The sequence below is a fragment of the Psammomys obesus genome, unplaced genomic scaffold, assembly GCF_907164565.1.
Source record: "Psammomys obesus unplaced genomic scaffold, mPsaObe1.curated_primary_1811, whole genome shotgun sequence".
In the NCBI taxonomy this organism is placed as follows: Eukaryota; Metazoa; Chordata; class Mammalia; order Rodentia; family Muridae; genus Psammomys; species Psammomys obesus.
Window position 1 is genome coordinate 12647835 of NW_026596039.1, and position 18950 is coordinate 12666784.

General features: G+C 44.9%; 1 protein-coding gene across 2 annotated transcripts in view; it reads left to right on the top strand.

The window, feature by feature from the left end:
- Window positions 1-18950, top strand: part of Ppp2r1b (protein phosphatase 2 scaffold subunit Abeta) — a 31471-nt gene that overhangs the window by 8715 nt on the left and 3806 nt on the right. Inside the window, exons 6-15 of one of the 2 annotated variants that reach the window (XM_055621758.1) lie at window positions 389-544; window positions 998-1112; window positions 1562-1632; window positions 1884-2018; window positions 3016-3189; window positions 5818-5878; window positions 9460-9614; window positions 10157-10299; window positions 10643-10734; window positions 14915-15036. In XM_055621758.1, the coding sequence (XP_055477733.1) occupies window positions 389-544; window positions 998-1112; window positions 1562-1632; window positions 1884-2018; window positions 3016-3189; window positions 5818-5878; window positions 9460-9614; window positions 10157-10299; window positions 10643-10734; window positions 14915-15036 (1224 nt within the window). Of the gene's footprint in view, window positions 1-388; window positions 545-997; window positions 1113-1561; window positions 1633-1883; window positions 2019-3015; window positions 3190-5817; window positions 5879-9459; window positions 9615-10156; window positions 10300-10642; window positions 10735-11253; window positions 13053-14914; window positions 15037-18950 lie in introns of those variants that run through there. The other variant, XM_055621757.1, reaches the window with a different exon arrangement.

Below are 18950 nucleotides of genomic sequence, written 5' to 3' on the forward strand. Positions count from 1 at the left end.
TCAAACAGGGAAGGAACCTGGCAGGAGCTGGTGCAGAGACTGTGGAAGGGCGCTGCTTACTGGCTTGCTCCCCACATGGCTTGCTCAGCCTGCTTCTTTTATAGAAAGCTTAGGGATAGCACCCACCACAAAGGGCTGGGCTCTCCCCATAAATCATTAACTAAGAAAGTGCCCTACAGGCTTGTGTACAGCCTGGTCTTATGGAGGCATTTTCTCAATTGAGACTCTTCCTTCACAGATGACTCTATGTCAGGTTAACATAAATTAGCCCAGCACAGTGGTTTTTTTCTCTCCCGCTTTCTGAAATAGTACTGGTGACAGCAGCCTCACACTGCATTCAGTGTGCCCTATTTCAGCAAACTGACCGAACAGATTGTTTTTCCTTTAGGATTCTGTGCGCCTGCTAGCTGTGGAAGCTTGTGTCAGTATTGCCCAGTTACTGTCTCAGGATGACCTTGAGGCCTTAGTAATGCCTACACTTCGGCAAGCAGCAGAAGATAAATCTTGGAGGGTTCGCTATATGGTAGCTGACAAATTTTCAGAGGTAAATGCATTGGGATTTCCGGTATTAAAAACCTCAGAGACATTTGCCCACAGATTTTCTGTCTGACAAACTTACAAATTCTGTTGAGGAGCTGGAGAGATGGCTCATCGGTTAAGAGTCCTGACTCATCTTTCGCGGGGAGCTGGTTCAACTCCCAGCACCCACATGGCAGCTCACAACTGTCTGTAACTCCTGTTCAAGGGGATTGACATCCTCACACAGATACCAGTGTATATAAAATACAAATAAATTATTAAAACAAATTCTGTTGAATGGCTTTGAATATAACATCAAATTAAAAAAAAAAAAGACAACTTAATCTTTCCGCTTTGGGGCCGGTCAGTGGGTAAAGTATGTGCCATTCAAGTCTAACAGCCTGTTGTGGTTGTAGTATACATTTGATGATGTACTATTTTGTTAGTATACATTAAACCTGTATGAATTGTCTTCTAGCTCCAGAAAGCGGTGGGACCTAAAATCACACTTAGTGACCTCATCCCCGCCTTCCAGAGCCTCCTCAGAGACTGCGAAGCTGAAGTTCGAGCAGCTGCTGCCCACAAAGTAAGAGGTGAGGCTGGCTCTTGAGTCCTTTGACTTGGGCATCATTGATTTGCTGTGGTTTGGTTTGGTGTTTTGCTAAAATAGGACCCAAAATGTATAAACGAGAAAAATGAGTGTGCAGCAACATTTCTGTCTATTTGGATGCATTTGTCCTGTTAGGATGTTGGCATAGTTTTAATGTATAAGATGTTGCAGACAAATTTGACGCCAGCATGTAGAACGTGGCATTGTCACTGCTGCTCTGTAGTTCTGATCAAACACCCACTGTATCTTCTTTCTTAGAGTTTGAATTAGTTCATCACACATGGGTATTCAGGCTGTGCTTTGTGAACCAGGCTCATCTCCCCACTAGAGTTTATTTGCTTAGACATATGATTTAACTTGGGACTGTTGGGAAGATCTGGTTATTTTCTTTGGCTCCTTGACAGCATTGCATTTTTTGTTTATCTGTTTTAGAACTTTGTGAGAACCTGCCCATTGAAGGTAGAGAGACCATAATTATGAATCAAATCCTGCCCTATATAAAGGTAAATGTGACTTCATTTTATTTACTGTGCCTAGGAAGCTCTTAGCATTGAAAGAAAGAAGAGGCATAAATGAATCAAATATATAACATTTGTGGCAATATCTAGTTTATTTGTGCATACATACTGTAAAGTGCTCGTGGGTGCATCGTCTGTGACCAGCAGATGGCTGGGTCTATTGGTGAAGGTTGCTGTTGACTCCTTGGGAGGTGGTGTGGAGGCTTCTGTTGTCTTTAATTTTTATTCTGTTTTAGGAATTAGTGTCTGATACCAACCAACATGTCAAGTCAGCTCTAGCTTCTGTAATTATGGGATTATCTACAATCTTGGGCAAAGAGAACACCATTGAACATCTTCTGCCTCTCTTTTTAGCTCAGTTAAAGGATGAGGTAAGTCTGGCAATGAATTATTTTGCTTTGATGTCATTGACTGATGTGATTTTGGTTTGGTGATTTTATTAAAATAGGACCCAAAATGTATAAATGGGGGAAAAAAACATAATTTAGATATTTGATAGTCCTTCTGTTTGGGTATGGGGTTACAGGTTTCCCAAAAAGTGGGCACAAGGACATATTAAAAAACAAGCCCAGTTGAGTGTGGTGGTCCATGCCTTTAGTCCCAGCACTAGGGAGGCAGAGGCAGGTGAATCTGAGTTCAAGGCCACCTGGCCTACACAGAGAAATGCTGTCTTTCAAAGCCAAACCAACTAAACTAACAAACACTAAGGGCTGGAGAGGTGGCTGTGTGGTTAAGAACACTTGCTAGTTTAGAAGACTTGGGTTTGTTTCCCAGCACCCATATGGCATCTTATAACCATCTGTGACTCTAGTTCCAGGGGACCTGATGCCTTTTTCTGACCTCTGCAGGCATCAGGTCCATACATGCTACATAAACATGCGTCCACAAAACATTCGTGAAATAAGTCTTACATATCTAGAAATATCTCTTTTAAATTTTTATATTACAGTCACTGGTTCCTTATTTTATTTCATTTATTTTCAAGACAGGATTTCTCTGTGTAGCCCTGGCTATCCTGGACCTCATTCTGTAGACCAGGCTAACTCAGAGATCCATCTGCCTCTGCCTCCCTACTGCTGGGATTAAAGGTGTGAACCACCACTGCCCAGCCTAGTACTTTCTCATTTTAAATACTTTTTTTGTTTGTTTTTTTGAGACAAGGTTTCTCTGTTTTAGCTCTGTCTGTTCTAGAACTCACAGAGACCCGACTGCCTCTGCCTCCTGAGTGCTAGGGTTAAAGGCATGCGCCACTACTGCTCAGCTCTAATTTTAAATTCTGTTTAGCACTTTTTATTTTACTATGCCAGGAGAATACTGGGCAAAGGAGTTAATTTTCACATGTCGTCTTCTGGGCTTGTGTGTTTATAGTGTCCTGAAGTTCGTTTAAATATCATCTCCAATTTGGACTGTGTAAATGAAGTGATTGGAATTCGTCAGCTCTCTCAGTCTCTCCTTCCTGCCATAGTGGAACTGGCTGAAGATGCTAAGTGGAGAGTCCGCCTGGCTATCATCGAGTATATGCCACTGCTGGCTGGCCAGCTGGTGAGTACCTGTGCACGTGTGAGCTGTAGGCTCTGGGAGTCGGATTGTTAGCGCATTAGTCAGATGCACTGAAGCCAAATTTTGTGTGGCCTGTAAGCTTTCATTTATTTATTTATTTATTTATTTATTTATTTATTTATTTATTTATTTATTTATTCATTCATTCATTCATTCATTCATTCAAGATAGGGTTTCGTTTCTCTATGTAGCCCTGGCTGTCCTGGAACTCAGAGATCTTCCTGCCTCTGCCTCCTGAGTGCTGGGGTCAAAGGTGTACGCCACCATTGCCTGCCGCATAGGGTGGTTTTATTTTCGGTAGTGCATTATAGCCTAACAGAATGGTGCTCTAGAAACAGTCACCTGTTGCCGCCTCATGATAAATGTGTAGAATATCCTCATGCAGTAGGAATGCTGTGTTATGTAAAGCCTATGTGACTTGAGGACGGATCTGTGGAGGGAAAATACAGTTTCAGGATATGTCAGTTTGGCTTTGGACTCTGCAAAATAACAGCATTTTCCTGCATTATGGATGAAGGAAGACCCGAGTGGTTTTAAGAATGCTCCTATATCAGTTTACTGCTGACTGTACTGAACTCCGCCTCCCCCAAGGCATAGATCCATTCCTTTCATCACAACACATGGTGTTATATTTTCTTGACCACTGCACCGTACTGCTTATTTCGGTATTTTATGAACATGCATATTGAAGGCAGCCATGGCATTGTGTTTTATCAGATTTGAGGAGCTCTGTTCCAGCATATCCATGTGTCAGGTGAAGCCATCTTGAGCTTTTCCACCATCACTTCCAAGCGTTGAGGGTCATTTTTTGTTCTTCAGTGAGCTTTTGGGTCACTGTCCTGAGGGGAAAGCAGCATTGCTAATGATGGGTGTGATGGACCGCAGCAGCTCTCTGGCAGAGGGTGGATTATATTACTATTTCTTTAAGCCTTAGCCCCCATAGATGTGGAACGTCTCCAGAGCTGTCAGCAACATACAGAGCAGGATGGAAACAAGACTGACAGTGTCTTGCCTGATTTTTAGACCCTTCTGGCCAGGATGGCATGCTTCAGTCATAGACACTGTATTACCATCCCTTCTTGTTAGCATATCTATTCTTTTGTTGTTGTTGTTCTTTTGAGACAGGGTTTGTGTAGTCTTGGCTGTCCTGGCCTCACTTTGTAGACCAGGCTGGCCTCAGACTCAGAAATCTGTCTGCCTCTGCCTCCCAGAGGGCTTGGATACAGGTGCGCACCACAAAATACATGTACAAAGTCCCATTTTTGTTTTTTGTTTTTGTCTTGGTTTGTTGGTTTGGTTTTTGAGAGAAGTTTCGCTCTGTACCTCTGGCTGTCCTGGAACTCTTCTGGCTGGCCTCAAACTCAGAGATTCACCTGCCTCTGCTTCTCAACTACTGTGATCAAAGGTGTGTCGCCACACCTAGCTTCTTTTTTCATTTAAGATTAACTTACTGTGTGTGCCTGTGTGTGCGTGTGTCTGTCTGTGAGAGAGAGAAAGACAGAGAGTCTTTCTTACATATGTGTGTGAAGCACACTCCTGGTACCTTTGGAGGCCAGAAGGTGGCACTGGATCCTCTAGAATTGGAGTTACAGACAGTTGTGAGCTGCCATGGAGGTGGTGGGAACCAAAGCAGGTCTTCTCTAATTTCCCACCTCAGTATATGTGTTCTTAATTTTTCATGTGTAAACTTTTTTTAGTTCTATAAAAAAAATTTAAGACTATCCAGCCTGGCTTTTATAGTAAATACAAAGTTAAACCACAGAGTTTCTGAAGGAGATTACAGGAAAATCCTCAACCTGGAGGATTGTTGAGGAAAACCCTCAACAAAAGGAATCTGAGAGCTGACACTGTGGTCACAGTGCCTGCCAGAACTGGTCATGGCAAGGTGATGCTGTCCTGCATAGAGCACAGAACCTTTGTTATTGGTCTTTATTTAAATATGTCGCCGCTGGTCAGGAAGCATAATGACCGAAGAAGGAAGGCGCCAGGAAGTGTGCATCCCAGGCTCACCTGTGTGGTCTGCATGTCCTACATTGAGAGGTCTTTCTTAGGGCCCCTCCCTGCCTGTGTGAACTGACCCGCTGGAGAGTCTGGGTGGCTCCAGCTGTCACACCTACCTTTTGCCCTGCACACTTGATGCTGTCTTTTCTCTGTGCTACTTTCTTTATGCCCTAGAAATGCTGCCTTCTGTTGGTGATATCTCGATGTCACTTGCCTCATTCTTAAGGACTTGTTGTTAACCAAAAAGAGATGAGAATTATCAAGCCCATCGGCAGCTCTTTTTCTGGGTAATTCACTTTCCCATGGCTTCTGGATTTGCTCTGCAGACTTCCTGCTATGCTGTGCCAGCCCTTCTCAACCTCATGCTTGGCTCAGTCCCCGTCCTCTGTAAGCCAGGCCTGCACCACTTACTTTGCTTGTTTTTTGCTTTCTACTTACTAAGATAGTTTCATAGTTTGTAATTCTACAATATTGTTTTTATGGATCTTTTTGTGGTTCAGCTTGTGTGGAAGTGTGCAGTTAGCTTTTAGGTAATTATTGTGCAATGTAAATAGAACATCTTGACCTAATTTTGGAAATGTTTATTAATGGAATCTTCTGTATCCATAGGGTGTGGAGTTTTTTGATGAAAAGCTGAATTCTTTGTGTATGGCCTGGCTTGTGGATCATGGTGAGTAGACAAATTAAAACAGATATTATGGGAAGTCCAGGCCTTTGCATGTGTGGTGTTCACGCTTGGCTGTTGAGAGACGAATCCTGTGGGTGCACTTTGCCTTGAGCATAGTGCTGAAGAAAGGTTGATGACATTCCCCTTAGCTTTCCCTGACTACGTAAACATTGTAACTTCTTCATTTGGGACAGGGTCCCTGTGTGGCCCTGTCTGGCCTTCTGCCTCTGTCTCCTGAGTGTTGGGAATAAAGGCAGGCCCACCATGCCCCGCCTGACTACAGGTCTGATATTTGTACTTCCTGGTATTTTCTATCTTAAATGTATTTTATGTGCTCAGTAACCTCTTCGTTCTCTTCTACCTCCTACTGTGTTTGAATTTCAGACTCTTAGATGTACATTTCCTCCAGTGCCAGGGCTTGAAGCTGACCTGCTGTGGCTGGCGTCCTTGTTAACTGCAGACGAGGCTGCTAGTTTGGGAAGGCCTGGGTGGAAAGAATCAGCTATTTGGGCTTTCTGAGGTAGCGGCAAAGGTGCAGTAGGAGTTGGGGCTATGTGCTGTACCCTGGGACAGAGCCAGGGTTTTGGTCTGGTGAAAGGAAAGTTTATTGTTTGTTCTCTGCCTGCTGCTCCTGGACTAGCGAACGTGAGCTCAGGCCAGTTCAGATTGAACAGGAATGAGCAGGTGTCCTTCTGGTCATGCCTCAGGGCAGTGTGTGAGCATATATCTCTTCATCTCCCTGGCAGCTGACAGGAGGAGGGGCCCTCTGTGCCATGTCCTAGACTTGGCAGCTTTAGTTTGGCCTGAGGCCTGTTGCAGTGAGTGCCCCAAAGTTCTCATGTGCTATATGCCCCATGAGCTTTGGGCCCGTGTCTCGGTGAATGCGTTAAGCATCGTGCTGTGGTCCCTCGGTGTACTGTGTATACATTATGTATTGCATACGTTTATCTGTGGGCACTTGTGACTAGGTACTAGGGGAAGAGGAAGATTTGTATGTGCTTACACTTGTAGGTGGTTTTGTTAAAAGCACATTTATATTATAATGTCTAAGTGTAGAAGGAAGACTGTGAGGCTGTGCAGGACGGTCTGTTAGGGCAAAGCACAGCTGGTGCTTTTAAACTACACTGAAGACTTCAACTTTTTCTTTTTTTTTCAAAAGTTAAGTTTTTATGACCATTTATACAATATAAAAGAAACTTGGTAAATCATAGGAAAGGTTCTTTAATTTTTTTATTTTAAATTCTGTGTAAGTATGTGTGTCTATATGTGAGCATGGGCATGTGCTGGTACTCTTGGAGGCCAGAGAGGGCATTGGATCCTGATCTAGATCTGGAATGGCAGCTTTTGTGAACCCCCTGGCTTAGGTGCTGGGAACTGAGCAGCATGTACTTTCTTAACCACTGAACCAACTCCCAGTCCAAGAAACTATTTTTCTATTTAGAAGAGTTTACATTTGGTAAATATTAATGTCAGTGGCATTCCCAGAGAGCTTTCTGTTGCTTCCTTTGAAAGCTGGCCTTCTGGATTTAAGTCAGGCTTTTTTTCCCCTTCAAATTTTGAAGGACTTTTAAAGTTCCAATATTCTACAAGGAGGTTCATGGCACTTGTTCTGTGGGAGGTGCTTGCTATATGCAGCTTAAGTATCCCTCCCCCTTTTTTCCTTTCGTCTTGGGAGTTTGTGTACTGCAGCGGCAGCACACAGTAGGGACCACAGGGTTCCCTGGTGCAGTGGCAGCTGAGAATGTGCCCTTCACTGTGGGTCTTCCTACAGCGTCTGTATTGTAGCTTAGACTTCTATAATTTGAAGAGGAATGGTGCTTTTGCACTTTAAGTGGTCCACAGTGAGCAGTGAGCAGGTTTCTTTGGAAACATTCCCTTAGCCCTTCCTGGCATGAAACGATTGGATGACCAGAGTGAGCACTCTGGAGAAGCTGACAGAAGGCAGCAAAAAGGCTGTTGCTGTCAGTGGGCAGTGTGACGAGAGGCCAGGGCTCGTTGCGGGAAAGGTCAGCAAAGTTCCAGGTTTTGTTTTCTAAGTGGTGGGCACTGCATTTACTAATTTATCTTTAATAGGGTAAAGAAAAATATCGAATCAAAGTTAGTGAGAACAGACAGTGTTAGATCAGCCTGACCTTGAGGGGAAAGACAGAGTCATAGACAAAACAAGGAGAGAAGACTAGCAGAACTCGGGAAAGGCTTGCATTCCTCTGAAAAGAGAAGTGAGGGGTGCCAGGGACATAGTAGGCATCTGGCCAAGTAGAGTTCAGTACAGTTGAGGTCTTGGGCAAGGCTCAGACTCTGGTTCCTTAGGCAGTGGAACTGTGCGTTAGTGGCATTGTAGTGAGAATAATTAGCTCCCCTTTAAAGGAAGGACAGGGGAGAGGGCTAGAGCACAGATGATGTATGTGACAGGAAAGAGCTCTTAGAGGGCTGACACTTGACTTGAGCTTGTCCTGAGGATGCTTCTGGGCATCCTGGTGGGTGTTTCTCTGCAGACAGAAGTCTGAGCATTGGTCGTGGGTATGGTTCCTTGTCTCTGTTTCCCCTGTTCCTAGTGTTCTTACAGCAGGATGTGAGTTGGGAAAAGTTGCCTAGCTCCCATCTCTCTGGAAGCTTGCGTAGACTGCTAAGGATTGAAATGTTTTTGTTTTTTGTTTTGTTTTGTTTTGTTTTTTTTTTTCCCTTCCTTGAGGGTTGTGCTTGTCAGGTGAGAGGAGGAGGAGCCAGGAACGTTTCCCCTTGGTTTGTTATCTAAGTCCAAGTTTTGAATAAGAAATGAAGGAGCAGCAGGCCTTTTTGTGTTCAGGATTGCACAAAACAACGAATTGTGAAGGCATAGCAACTCAGACTTCATGGTTTAGGTTCAGGATGTCTTTGATAAATTATTTTGAATGAGTTTATTATCTGTCAGTGCAGGTACATTTATTAGCTTGTCTTAACATGAGCATTTGCAGTGGAGAAGAACTTTCATTTGCAGCTGTGTCGATAGAAGACCTTGATAGCAGTGTAGGATTTCCTCAATATCACTCTCAGCTGTTCTTTTTGATGCTCCTAAAGTCTATTGTTTGTCTTAGAAGCTGTCCCTGACAGTCTCAAGGGTTTCTCCCTCTCCCTTGTGCTGTTACTCTGCTCACTGCATCCCGAGGCTGCTATCCCCCTTCCTTTTACACACAGCCTCTCTAGTCTTCCAGCGAAGCACTTCTCTCTTCCCAGAGTCCTTTCTTTCTGCTCAGTCTTTCCTATCCAGTGCTGTATGTGTTAGAATTGGTCCTCTGCCATGGGACTGCCTGAGTGCCTATTTTTCATTCTCTGATAAGAGTATTTGATCTTTGAGGGAAGGTATCTGATACTGTCTGCAGCACATATGCCTAGTAGGCAGTTGTTTGCTAATTGATGATGGATAGACTGAGTTCCTCACACAGACATTTTAGAACTGTGATAGCTGTGCCTCAGCATGTTATCATTAAGTATGTGTGTGTTAGGTCTGTACAGAGTTTATTCTGGGTCTGTGTGATATGGATGAAGTAAAGTAGGTTGTGTGTAAAGAAAGTAGCATGAAGATCTTTGCTTGGACTCTCCTGCAGTATATGCCATCCGGGAAGCTGCCACCAACAACCTCATGAAGTTAGTCCAGAAGTTTGGTACAGAGTGGGCCCAGAATACCATTGTCCCTAAAGTGTTAGTAATGGCAAATGATCCAAATTACCTGCATAGGATGACCACTTTATTCTGCATAAATGTAAGTATTCATGGTGTTATTGCTAAATCATTCCCGGTATATTTCTGAGTTTGAGTGTGCTGTCTCCTGTTGGAGGTGCATTTCTTGTACTGATCAATTTGGATAATCAGAATAGAGAAAATACTGATTTCAGATTTGGAGCTGGAGAGATGGCTACCAGGAGTGCTTCCTGACCTAGAGGACCAAGCACGCTTCCTCAGGTGGCTCACACTTCCTGGAACTTCAGCTGGTGGTGGTGACTGGTGCATATGACTTTTTGTCTCCCATCATCATGCCCCTCCTCACATGTTCACACATAAATAATGAGATGAAGCTAAAAATTTAAAGGTTTCAAAGTTGGAATTTTAAAAGCTGGAATTTTGTTGTATGTTTTGTCAGAGGTCTTTCATCTTTTGAACCAAACCACCTCGTGTTCCTTAGATGCTCAAGTAGGAGACATTTTTTTTGTTGGTCGATTATCTTCCTTTTAAATATTTGTTTCTCTAGATTTGGAGAGTATTAAGAAGAAAGTTTTAAATGTGCCATCTGATTTATTTTTCTAGGCACTGTCTGAAGCCTGTGGTCAGGAAATAACCACTAAGCAAATGTTGCCCATCGTGTTGAAAATGGCCGGAGACCAAGTAGCAAATGTCCGTTTCAATGTGGCCAAGTCACTACAGAAAATTGGACCTATTCTAGATACCAAGTAAGATTTTAGTATTGTTCGTGGTTTGAAGGTATCACCTCATGGTGGGGAGTAACACTAAACTAAGTCCAGGGATTTCTTTCTTTTCTTTACCTAGCATCGGGGCTTATTCAGAGAAAAGAATTCAGCCCTCAGTCTGGAGACTGTCCATTTGACTTGTAACTTTAAAACTTCTTTAGAAATTATTTGATGTGCTTGTCCTGTTTGTCAGTATTTAAAAGTATTTTTATTTAAAATGTAGAAATTACTACAGATCCAAACCCCCACATTTCATTGCAGATTGTATCATATTGAGTCTGTCTGCCCTGCCAGCCATCTTCTCACAGTCACTTTTGAATTTCAGTGCCTTGCAGGGGGAAGTGAAGCCCGTGCTGCAGAAGTTAGGTCAGGACGAAGACATGGATGTCAAGTATTTTGCACAGGAAGCTATAAGTGGTATGCATTTTGTTTTGTGCTAGACTTTGGTTGCTGGGGAGTTTTCCTCTATGGTTTGAGCAGTGGGAAGTGGCAGTGTGATGAGCATGATGGTAGACAAAGGGTTGCAAGTACCTGTCACGCTGGGCCTGCTTGGTCAGGAATTTCTTAGCCATTGCTGGGCTTGGTAGCACACACTTGTAATCCTAGCACTTGGGAGACTGAGGCAGGAGGATCTCAGAGTAGAGGAGCCTGGGCCACTGTGGGACCCTGTCTAAAGTAAAGAAATGTCTTGGCCCGCCATTCTCTGCTAAGTGAGCAGGCCGTTTTCTCAGTTCCATGTGTCGGATGCTGATTGTTAGTGGCAGGAACAGTTTAGTCTTTAGCTTCCGGTCAGCCTGACAGATTAAAGCAGCAGAGGGCAGGGTTGCAGTGAGATGTCAGGTTCACGCTTTGTCACTGTTACATGCTAAATGTTCACATAGTGATCATTCATGAACTTTCTGTACCACTAACATGATTTTGTTTGGAATTTTCCAGTTCTTGCCTTGGCATAAAGAGGAACAGGAGGGAAAAGCCTTTACTAAACTCTTATCACAGCTCTCTAGTCAATGTGTTCTTACATGGGTGGAGAAAAATGGAACCTTCAAGATTTCATCCAAGCAAATGGCAACAACTTAGAAGAAATCAGATTTCAGTGACTTGATTCTTTCTAAACATGCAATAAGACTGATTTTACTTCTCTGTTGGGATAACTGTACAGCCCTTCTTACTGACCAGTTGCTGATGCTCCCTGTACAGTCCTCTCTTGAGTGTCTCCCAGTGTTTTTCTTCAGCACCATTGAGGTTCCTGCCTCCTCCCTTTTGAATCAGGCCCCAGCCACTTAATATTCCAGACAGAGCCTGGATGGATTTGGACCCCGACATGGAGTGATATCATTCTTTACTGTTTACATGTATCTGTGTAGCTCTCCATTTTTCCAGTGTTAAAAGTAAATGGTTTAGAATAACTTAAAATTATCTACTTGGAGATAATATTGAGATTTGACTGTAGTGAAAGCCACATCTTCCTGGTTACGATGGTCCACATCAGCACCTCACATGAAGGGAGATGTGGAAGGTTAACGAATGGCTGTTCTGGTTTTCATTTGCTCAGTTTTGACTGTAATCATGTCGTGCAGAAGCTGGAAGTGGGTGTATCTTGCTGCTAATGTGTGATGTTGAAAGGAAACAATTTCAAGGGCTCAGCACTGTGACTGCCTTCAAAAACTCATAAGAAACTTTAGTGCCTCTTACTAAGCTGTGGGTCTACTGTTTCATTGTGACGTGTTGTGTTTCAAGAATGTGTAGGAACCACTGGTCCCTCCCTGGCTCTGCTCCTGGCAATGCTGGTGAGCATCTAGCTGTTGAGACAGTACCAAACTGAAGTTTCGTTGCTCGGTGTTTTCTTGTGGTGGGGGGTGATGCTAGAATGTTTTTCTACTTTTGCAGTAAAGTTTCATTAAGTTGTCCAGAAATTTAAGGTAGTAGGTCAAGCTGCAGGGTTTGCTGAAGCAAAATAATCGTGTTTATGGAAGGCTGCTTGACACTGTTTTTAGAACAGCAGGCGTCCTGATTACCAGTCTCCCTGTTCAGTTATATCCCACTCCTTCCATGAGCAGCTCTGACAGGCCATACCGTTCCTGCTGATTGTTCTGGGTAATTTAAGCGTCTTTCATCTAATAGACTCCGTCTTTAGTGGACTTAGGTAATGAGGTTTCACTGCAGCCTATCTCAGTATATCTTGCCATGTAGTTTGATGTTTCCATTTTGGTTTCTGAATTGTTGATTTTACTTACAAACCCTTTTAGATATAACAACCCCTGTTCTGTTTTGTGAAGGCCCAAAGATACCTACAAAACTTTGTACATTAAACATAAATTCCATAAAACCAAGTTTGCGTAAATGCTTTTAAGTTTATCATACCTTAGAAAAACAGAACAGGCCAATTCTATCAGAGAGCCAATTCTATCAGAGACTGTGTGCCTGTGTTTTAAACTTCCATTTGCTTTATAGTGAGTTTTCATTTTATGTGTTCTAGGGTGGAGGGCTGAATATTTTCCTAAGCAAAAAGATGTTCATTTTAGTGCCTTAAATCACCATGCTGTAAACATTGCACAGTTGCCTTTTTTGCATCACCTGCAGGCTATATACTCCTCTTTAATGAGTTTTGTATTTGAGAGATTATTGTGTTGATTCTGGAAACAGATGTGCATTGGGACAGCTGCTTCACCTTTGGTTGGAAATGCCACATGATATGCTCACTTGGGAATAAACTTTAAAGTGTCCCTGTCCCATTCCCCCCAGCCTTGTGATTTACCTTTCTGCCAAAGACTACTGAAGGGAGAGATAGTGGACCCTTGCCTTCTCAAATAAGGGTTATACAGCATGCAGGATTTGTTTGTGGGTTGCCGTTAGAGGCTTCCGTATTCTTTCTGATGTACGTAGTGAACTTCCTGTGTTACCCTGCATAACAATTGCTCTTCCGTTTAAATTTGGCCATTTTCATTACATACTGGTTTTTCTACTTGATTCTCCAGAAGCTCTGTGATGCAGGCTTGATCTGTTTTGTCTTGTATCCCTGTTGCCTAGACTAGTGTCTGGTTTGTATTGTTGAGTGCTTCATAAAACTGTTCACTGAGTGATTTCTGAAGACTGTCCTCTGAGGTGAACAAAGTCACCTGTCTGGCTCACTCTCTCATTGACACAATTAAGAGATTCTTCACTCCTAGGAAACAAGAGCCTCTGGCCTAGACCAGTCCCCAGCTCCAGGATTTTTTTTTTCCTGTTTTGAGACAAGGTTCTTTACATAGCACTAGCTTTCCTGGAACTCTCTATGTAGACCAGGCTGGCCCTACCTCTGCCTCCCAAGTGCTGGGATGAAAGGCATGCCACTAGCTCCAGCTTGAGGAGTCATTCTTTTGGAACTGTCTGGTTGCCCTGAACATATATTGCTGCTGTTTCACATCTGGGCAGTTTCTGCCAGTTGTTCAGCTTGTTAGGAAAGGGAAACCAAGACAACACGTCAGCTAAAAGTGTCCTAATAGTGGGGTTTACCATTGTTTGGGGTTTACCCATCATGAGCTTAAAATATTAGATCCTGTGCATATAATGTGCTGCCAATGAACAGGAGCCCAAAGATGGATTTTGTTTCATAAGTATAAACAGATAAATGTGATTTTTGAATGAGGCCTTGTTAAAATAAAGGGCAACCTTCAGTTCACGGAAATACCAAGCTTGACTGTAGTGTTGTGGGCCTGGGTGTGGGGGAGGAGTATGTTTGCTGGAGGATTTGTCCTTATTCAAGAGACAGCATGACACAGGTCTCATCCAGGCATCCAGAACACTTGTGTAACACCCAGGAAGACCAGCCTATCTTCCTGACACTGTTGTTGCTTTATTAACCTCCACGTCCCTGAGCTGAAAGCTTTGTGGGTCCATCATACTGGGGATGGTAGGCCAGTGCCACCACACAGGTTGGTACTTTGCCTTCCCCTTTCATCCGCCCTCCCCTCGCTTTGTGCCCCCCCCCCCCCCGTCATTTTGTTGGAATGTCAGCAGCAGAGAAGGTCCTTTACCCGTGAGCTTGGTGAACAGGTGAAGTGGTTGCTGTCCTCTGACTCACCATTTACTCTACCTTTCTATCCATTCCTTGCTTGTCTCCAGTTCCCTCATGAATCTCTAGTTTGTCTTCAGTACCTAGAATAGCCTCACTGTTCCTTGTTTACCTCCAAGGGCCTGCTGTTTCCAGGAAATTATGTCATGTTCAGTTGAGATGGAAATCTTTTGGAGGAGGAAGAGAGTTTAATTACTCACTGGGAAGAAAAGTCATTTTTTTCTTTGGAGTTGTTGTCTTTAACTGCTGTGATCAGTTCTGAAAGGAGCCAGGTTTTCTGTTTGTTCAGGGCCCTACAAGTTACTCATTGGCCAAGATGTAGGGGAACACCCCCCACTTAGAAACCGTGGGGTGACCTGAACAAAAGGCACCTTAAGTAAGGTACTGTGAGGGCTGGCTTTCTCTGCCTGGTTACCCAGAACCTTGTGCTGCTGGCCCATCATTGTGCCAGGGCAGCTGAGGGCATCCCGGCCGGGAAGCACAGTGGCTTGGGAGGGGATGTGCCCTGGTCAGGGACAGTCACAGCATTGCTGTCTGTATCTCTAGTGGTGGCACAAAGGCTGAGGAAGCTAGATTTTCCTGTGAAGGACAGTGAAGAGCCCAGCATCCCTGGGGTTGACAAGAACCTCTTCCTGAGACCCCAAGTGCCTGGAGAGGACACTGGGAAGGTAAGTGCCCCTGAAACTTGGGGCCAAAGCCCTGTCCTTCCTGGGCTAAGGGTAGCAAGCAGAAATTGCTGCTGCTATAGGGAGTCACAGCAAAGTGGGAAGAAGAGCAACTCCCACCACACTGTCCTAGAGAAAGATCTGGCTCTAAGAGCTAGGTCTTGTCCAGATCTGTGGTTTGAGGTCTTTTGTATCTCCCTTGGTCTGAGACAAGACTGGAGAGCTAGTAAACTTTCCTCACAGGCTGGAAACTTACTGGCATGGTTCTACTTATTCCATGCCTGACGTTTTCCTGGATGTTTTACAAGCCTGTTTTGCCTCCTACAACCACATGGAGGAGGGATGCAAAGTTCCAGTTCAACAGTCACTGGGGTCCCAGCTGTGGCCTCAGGGCCAGTGATAGATGGGTAGGAGTGGAGAGCATGGGCTGCCTAGTGCTGATGTCACTAGATACAGTGACTGCAAGAAGTTTCTGCTCTTACCCCCATCCAGTGGATTTATATGGTTAAAGCACTGACAGAAAGGCTCTCTTTAAATCACCTGACTTTTCATTTGCTGTAAGTGGAGGCCGCACAATCTTTCCTGTTTTGAACATTTGCCTTTCTGTGTCCCTGAATGCTGTTGCCCCTGCCTGAGTTGCCCAGCTGTCTGGTTTAGGCAGCCCCAAGGGTGCTGCATGCTGCATGGTGGGGGAACGTGCTGGCTGACTGCTCCTTACAAAGCCTTAGCAGCCTGAGCCCGTGGTAGATAACTGAGCTGCCAGCCTTCATGTACTTTGGTCACTGGAGAGGCAAGGTTGCAGTGGTAAGAACGGTGATTCTCAGGAGCCTGAGCACACACTTTTTAAAATGATAATGGAGTTGTTTTCTAACATATTCAGGACCATTTGGCCCTGCCATTCAACTTGTGGAGTGTACCTGAGCTGAGCCCTGACCACTGAGCATCTGGCCCCTGCCACAGCTGACTCGGTCAGATCTGAAGAAGGCTCCCCAGCTGAGGACAGCATTAGCTGTCATTTCTTGAGCCTCTGTTTACTGTAATACATCAAGCATTTAACCAGATACCTTTGTGGTAAATGTTTACCTTGGACACATTTCAGGTGGTTGGTTATCTTCCTCAGAAGCCAGCTGTGCTGAGGCTGCAGCTCATTTTATCCACAAAAATCCCCTTCTCTGTGACTCAGGGAGCCTTCCTTGCTTTTGTTTCACTTAGAGCAAATGTCCTGAGGATGAAATGGAAAGGGACTTGGTTGCTGGGCAGTGTGTCATGTCAGGGGCCTAAAGCCAAGTGAGTGATCCAGGAAGTCATCCAGTTGTAAGCCAGAAATTGTTCTCAACCCCTTTCTCTGGCTACCTCACTGATCTGTCCTCATAGGGAGAGAATCTGGTTGTTGAGAACTCTGGGAACTAGGTTCTTGACTGGCCTCAAAGCCCTAAGGGAGTCATCTGAGTCCTGGGGCTGTGCCTGCTGCTTGGTCCAAGAGAGTGGCCCAGGGTTCCTCCTGCGGAAGGGTGGTTGCTGCCTCAATGCCATGGAGAGACGTTCTTGAAGTCTGCTTGGTCTGTGTGATTGATGACTCATGTTCCCTCATGGAGGACCTGCCAGGAGCCAGCCTGGGCCACTTGTCATACTCTGCTACCTCCAGGTTGGCACAGCCACTCCCTCCTGGGTAGAGGTTGCCTGGTGACCACAGCTGCTGGCAAGACAGTCAGGCAAGGGTTAACAGTGGATTTGTTTATTGAATCATGAAGTAGCTGTCACATGATTTTAATCAAAACACCATTTCCCTGACAACAGTGATGTCAGTCTTGTTGCTGCAGGAAGGAGCAGCTGTGAGGGACATTCAGTCTCCTCACTGAGCCCAGGTTTGGACTCAAATCAAGTGAAGCACCTGTAAATAATGAGTGCAGACGCTGGGTTGAAAAACCACCCCTCTTCCTTTTCTCTCTGCCTGGACAGTTAGGCCTGTACAGACATTGAGTAGCGTCCAGTCGAGGGGACAGTCCATGGTGAGTAGCTTGTCACGTGGTGTCTGTGGTCACAGCAGATGAACTCAGCCTCCGCTGGCTTCCTTTTCTTTCCCATTCTATTCAGTCCAAGGCAGCCAGCTACGGTATGCTCACTCACAGTCAAGATGGTTCTTTCCTCCACAGTTAAACATTTCTGGAAACTTTCCTCACAGATAGACCCAGACATCTCCTTGGTGATTCCAAATCCAGTCGATGAGATGAAACCTCGGATTCGTAGGGATGGGCTCACCTTGTGTCAGTCATGACCAGTGCTACCCAGAACGCGTAAAAAGTCAGAGATCTCAGGGTGAAGTTTTCAGTGCAGGTCGTTTTCAGTCAGCGTGGGGAGATTTCACAGGAAACCATCACTGTTTTCTACCCTGGCGTCAGGTAGTCGGGTTAAAGCAAGACAGAGTGAGTATGGTGACAAGCTGTCAAGGGCAGTTGGCAGAACATTACTGTTTTCGTGTGAGAGGGCAGTGCTGAGTCAGGCTGTGTTCCCATCACAAGTGGGGACAATGAAGTTTTACAGTGACCTGCATAGGTCCGGGGCAGGCCAGGGTGCTAAGGACCCACACAGACCCGATATTCTGATACCTTCTGTGCTGTCTCTGGCAAGAAGGGGTGGTACTACCCACCTGAAGAACCTCCCTGCTACCCACTGGGTGGGCCTGGGAGCCAGCCTCTCTTCCCAAACCTAGCTTTGTACTGGCCCTTCATTTCCTGGGACCCCTCCAACGGCGTGGCCACCCTTTGGCCCTCACCTTGATGATTAAAGTTTCTGTAGTGGCCTAACGTAGTTTCAGTGGATCTCAGGCCAGCACAGGTAAGACTGTGAACTGGGCCCTTGCATGGTATGCTTTGTAGAAGGCTTTGTCATTGCAGATCAGCTGTGTCCCATCCCATCAGCTTGGCGGGAAGCCTTAGAGTCAAGAGTTCTCAGGCCCTCTCTTGGGCAGCTCAGGCTTTGTTACTCCGTCTTTGGAGAATGAGGAGGAGGAAAGAAAATGGAGTAGGAAGCTTTCAAAGCCTGTCTGTGGAGGGGTGACTCGGCTCCTGAAGGTCAGCACCCCACTGCCTCATCTTCTCTGGCTTTGAATTTTTTGACCTTTCTCCCCAGCCAGTCTTGGGGTCTTCGCTCCAAGGCAGGTCACTTCTTTGTAGTTGTTACTCACCCACTTAAATGCATGTTTTGCTTGTTTTACCCCCTCATTGCCAATTCAGGTCAGCCCAGCAGCCCCTGGGAAAGGCCGTTAGATACACATACAAAGGGAGGGAGCAGGGCTCCCTGGCTCTGTAACTGTAGATATAGATGAATTCAGCAAGGAGACTCCCCAGGACATGGCAAGTTCCCCACTCTGCCTGACCCCTCAGGCTCAGCCTCAATGATTTGTGGTCCTAAGCTTTGTGCCTAGATTGTGGCAAGTGTATCACTGATGACAGCTCCATGTTTGAGGTGAAGGTCCATCCACTTCGATTCATTCAAGACCTATAGCTATCTCCTCTTCCTGGATGCTACTCAAAGTATTTCACTGCTCAAGAGCTGTTCAGACTTTGAAATTCTTAGCTTGAGCCAAAGTGGAAGGGCAGAGCCATGCTTTAATGAGCTTAAGGCAGACCATCTATGGTCTGTGTGAGGTTTCCTATGCAGCCAATAGCACTTGGAATTCAGTGCACAGTGCTTGCCCAGGCAGCACATTTGATACAATGGAACAATGCAGGAAGATTAATTAGTACAACCACTATACAAGAATGACATGCAAATTCAGGAAGTGGTCCAAACAATATGGGAGGAATGGCAAGAGGGTTATAGGGTGACTGTGAACAAAGAACTGGATATGTAGGTAGGTGTGAAGATGTCACAATAAACCCATTATTTTATACACTAAAAAAAGTTAAAATATCCAT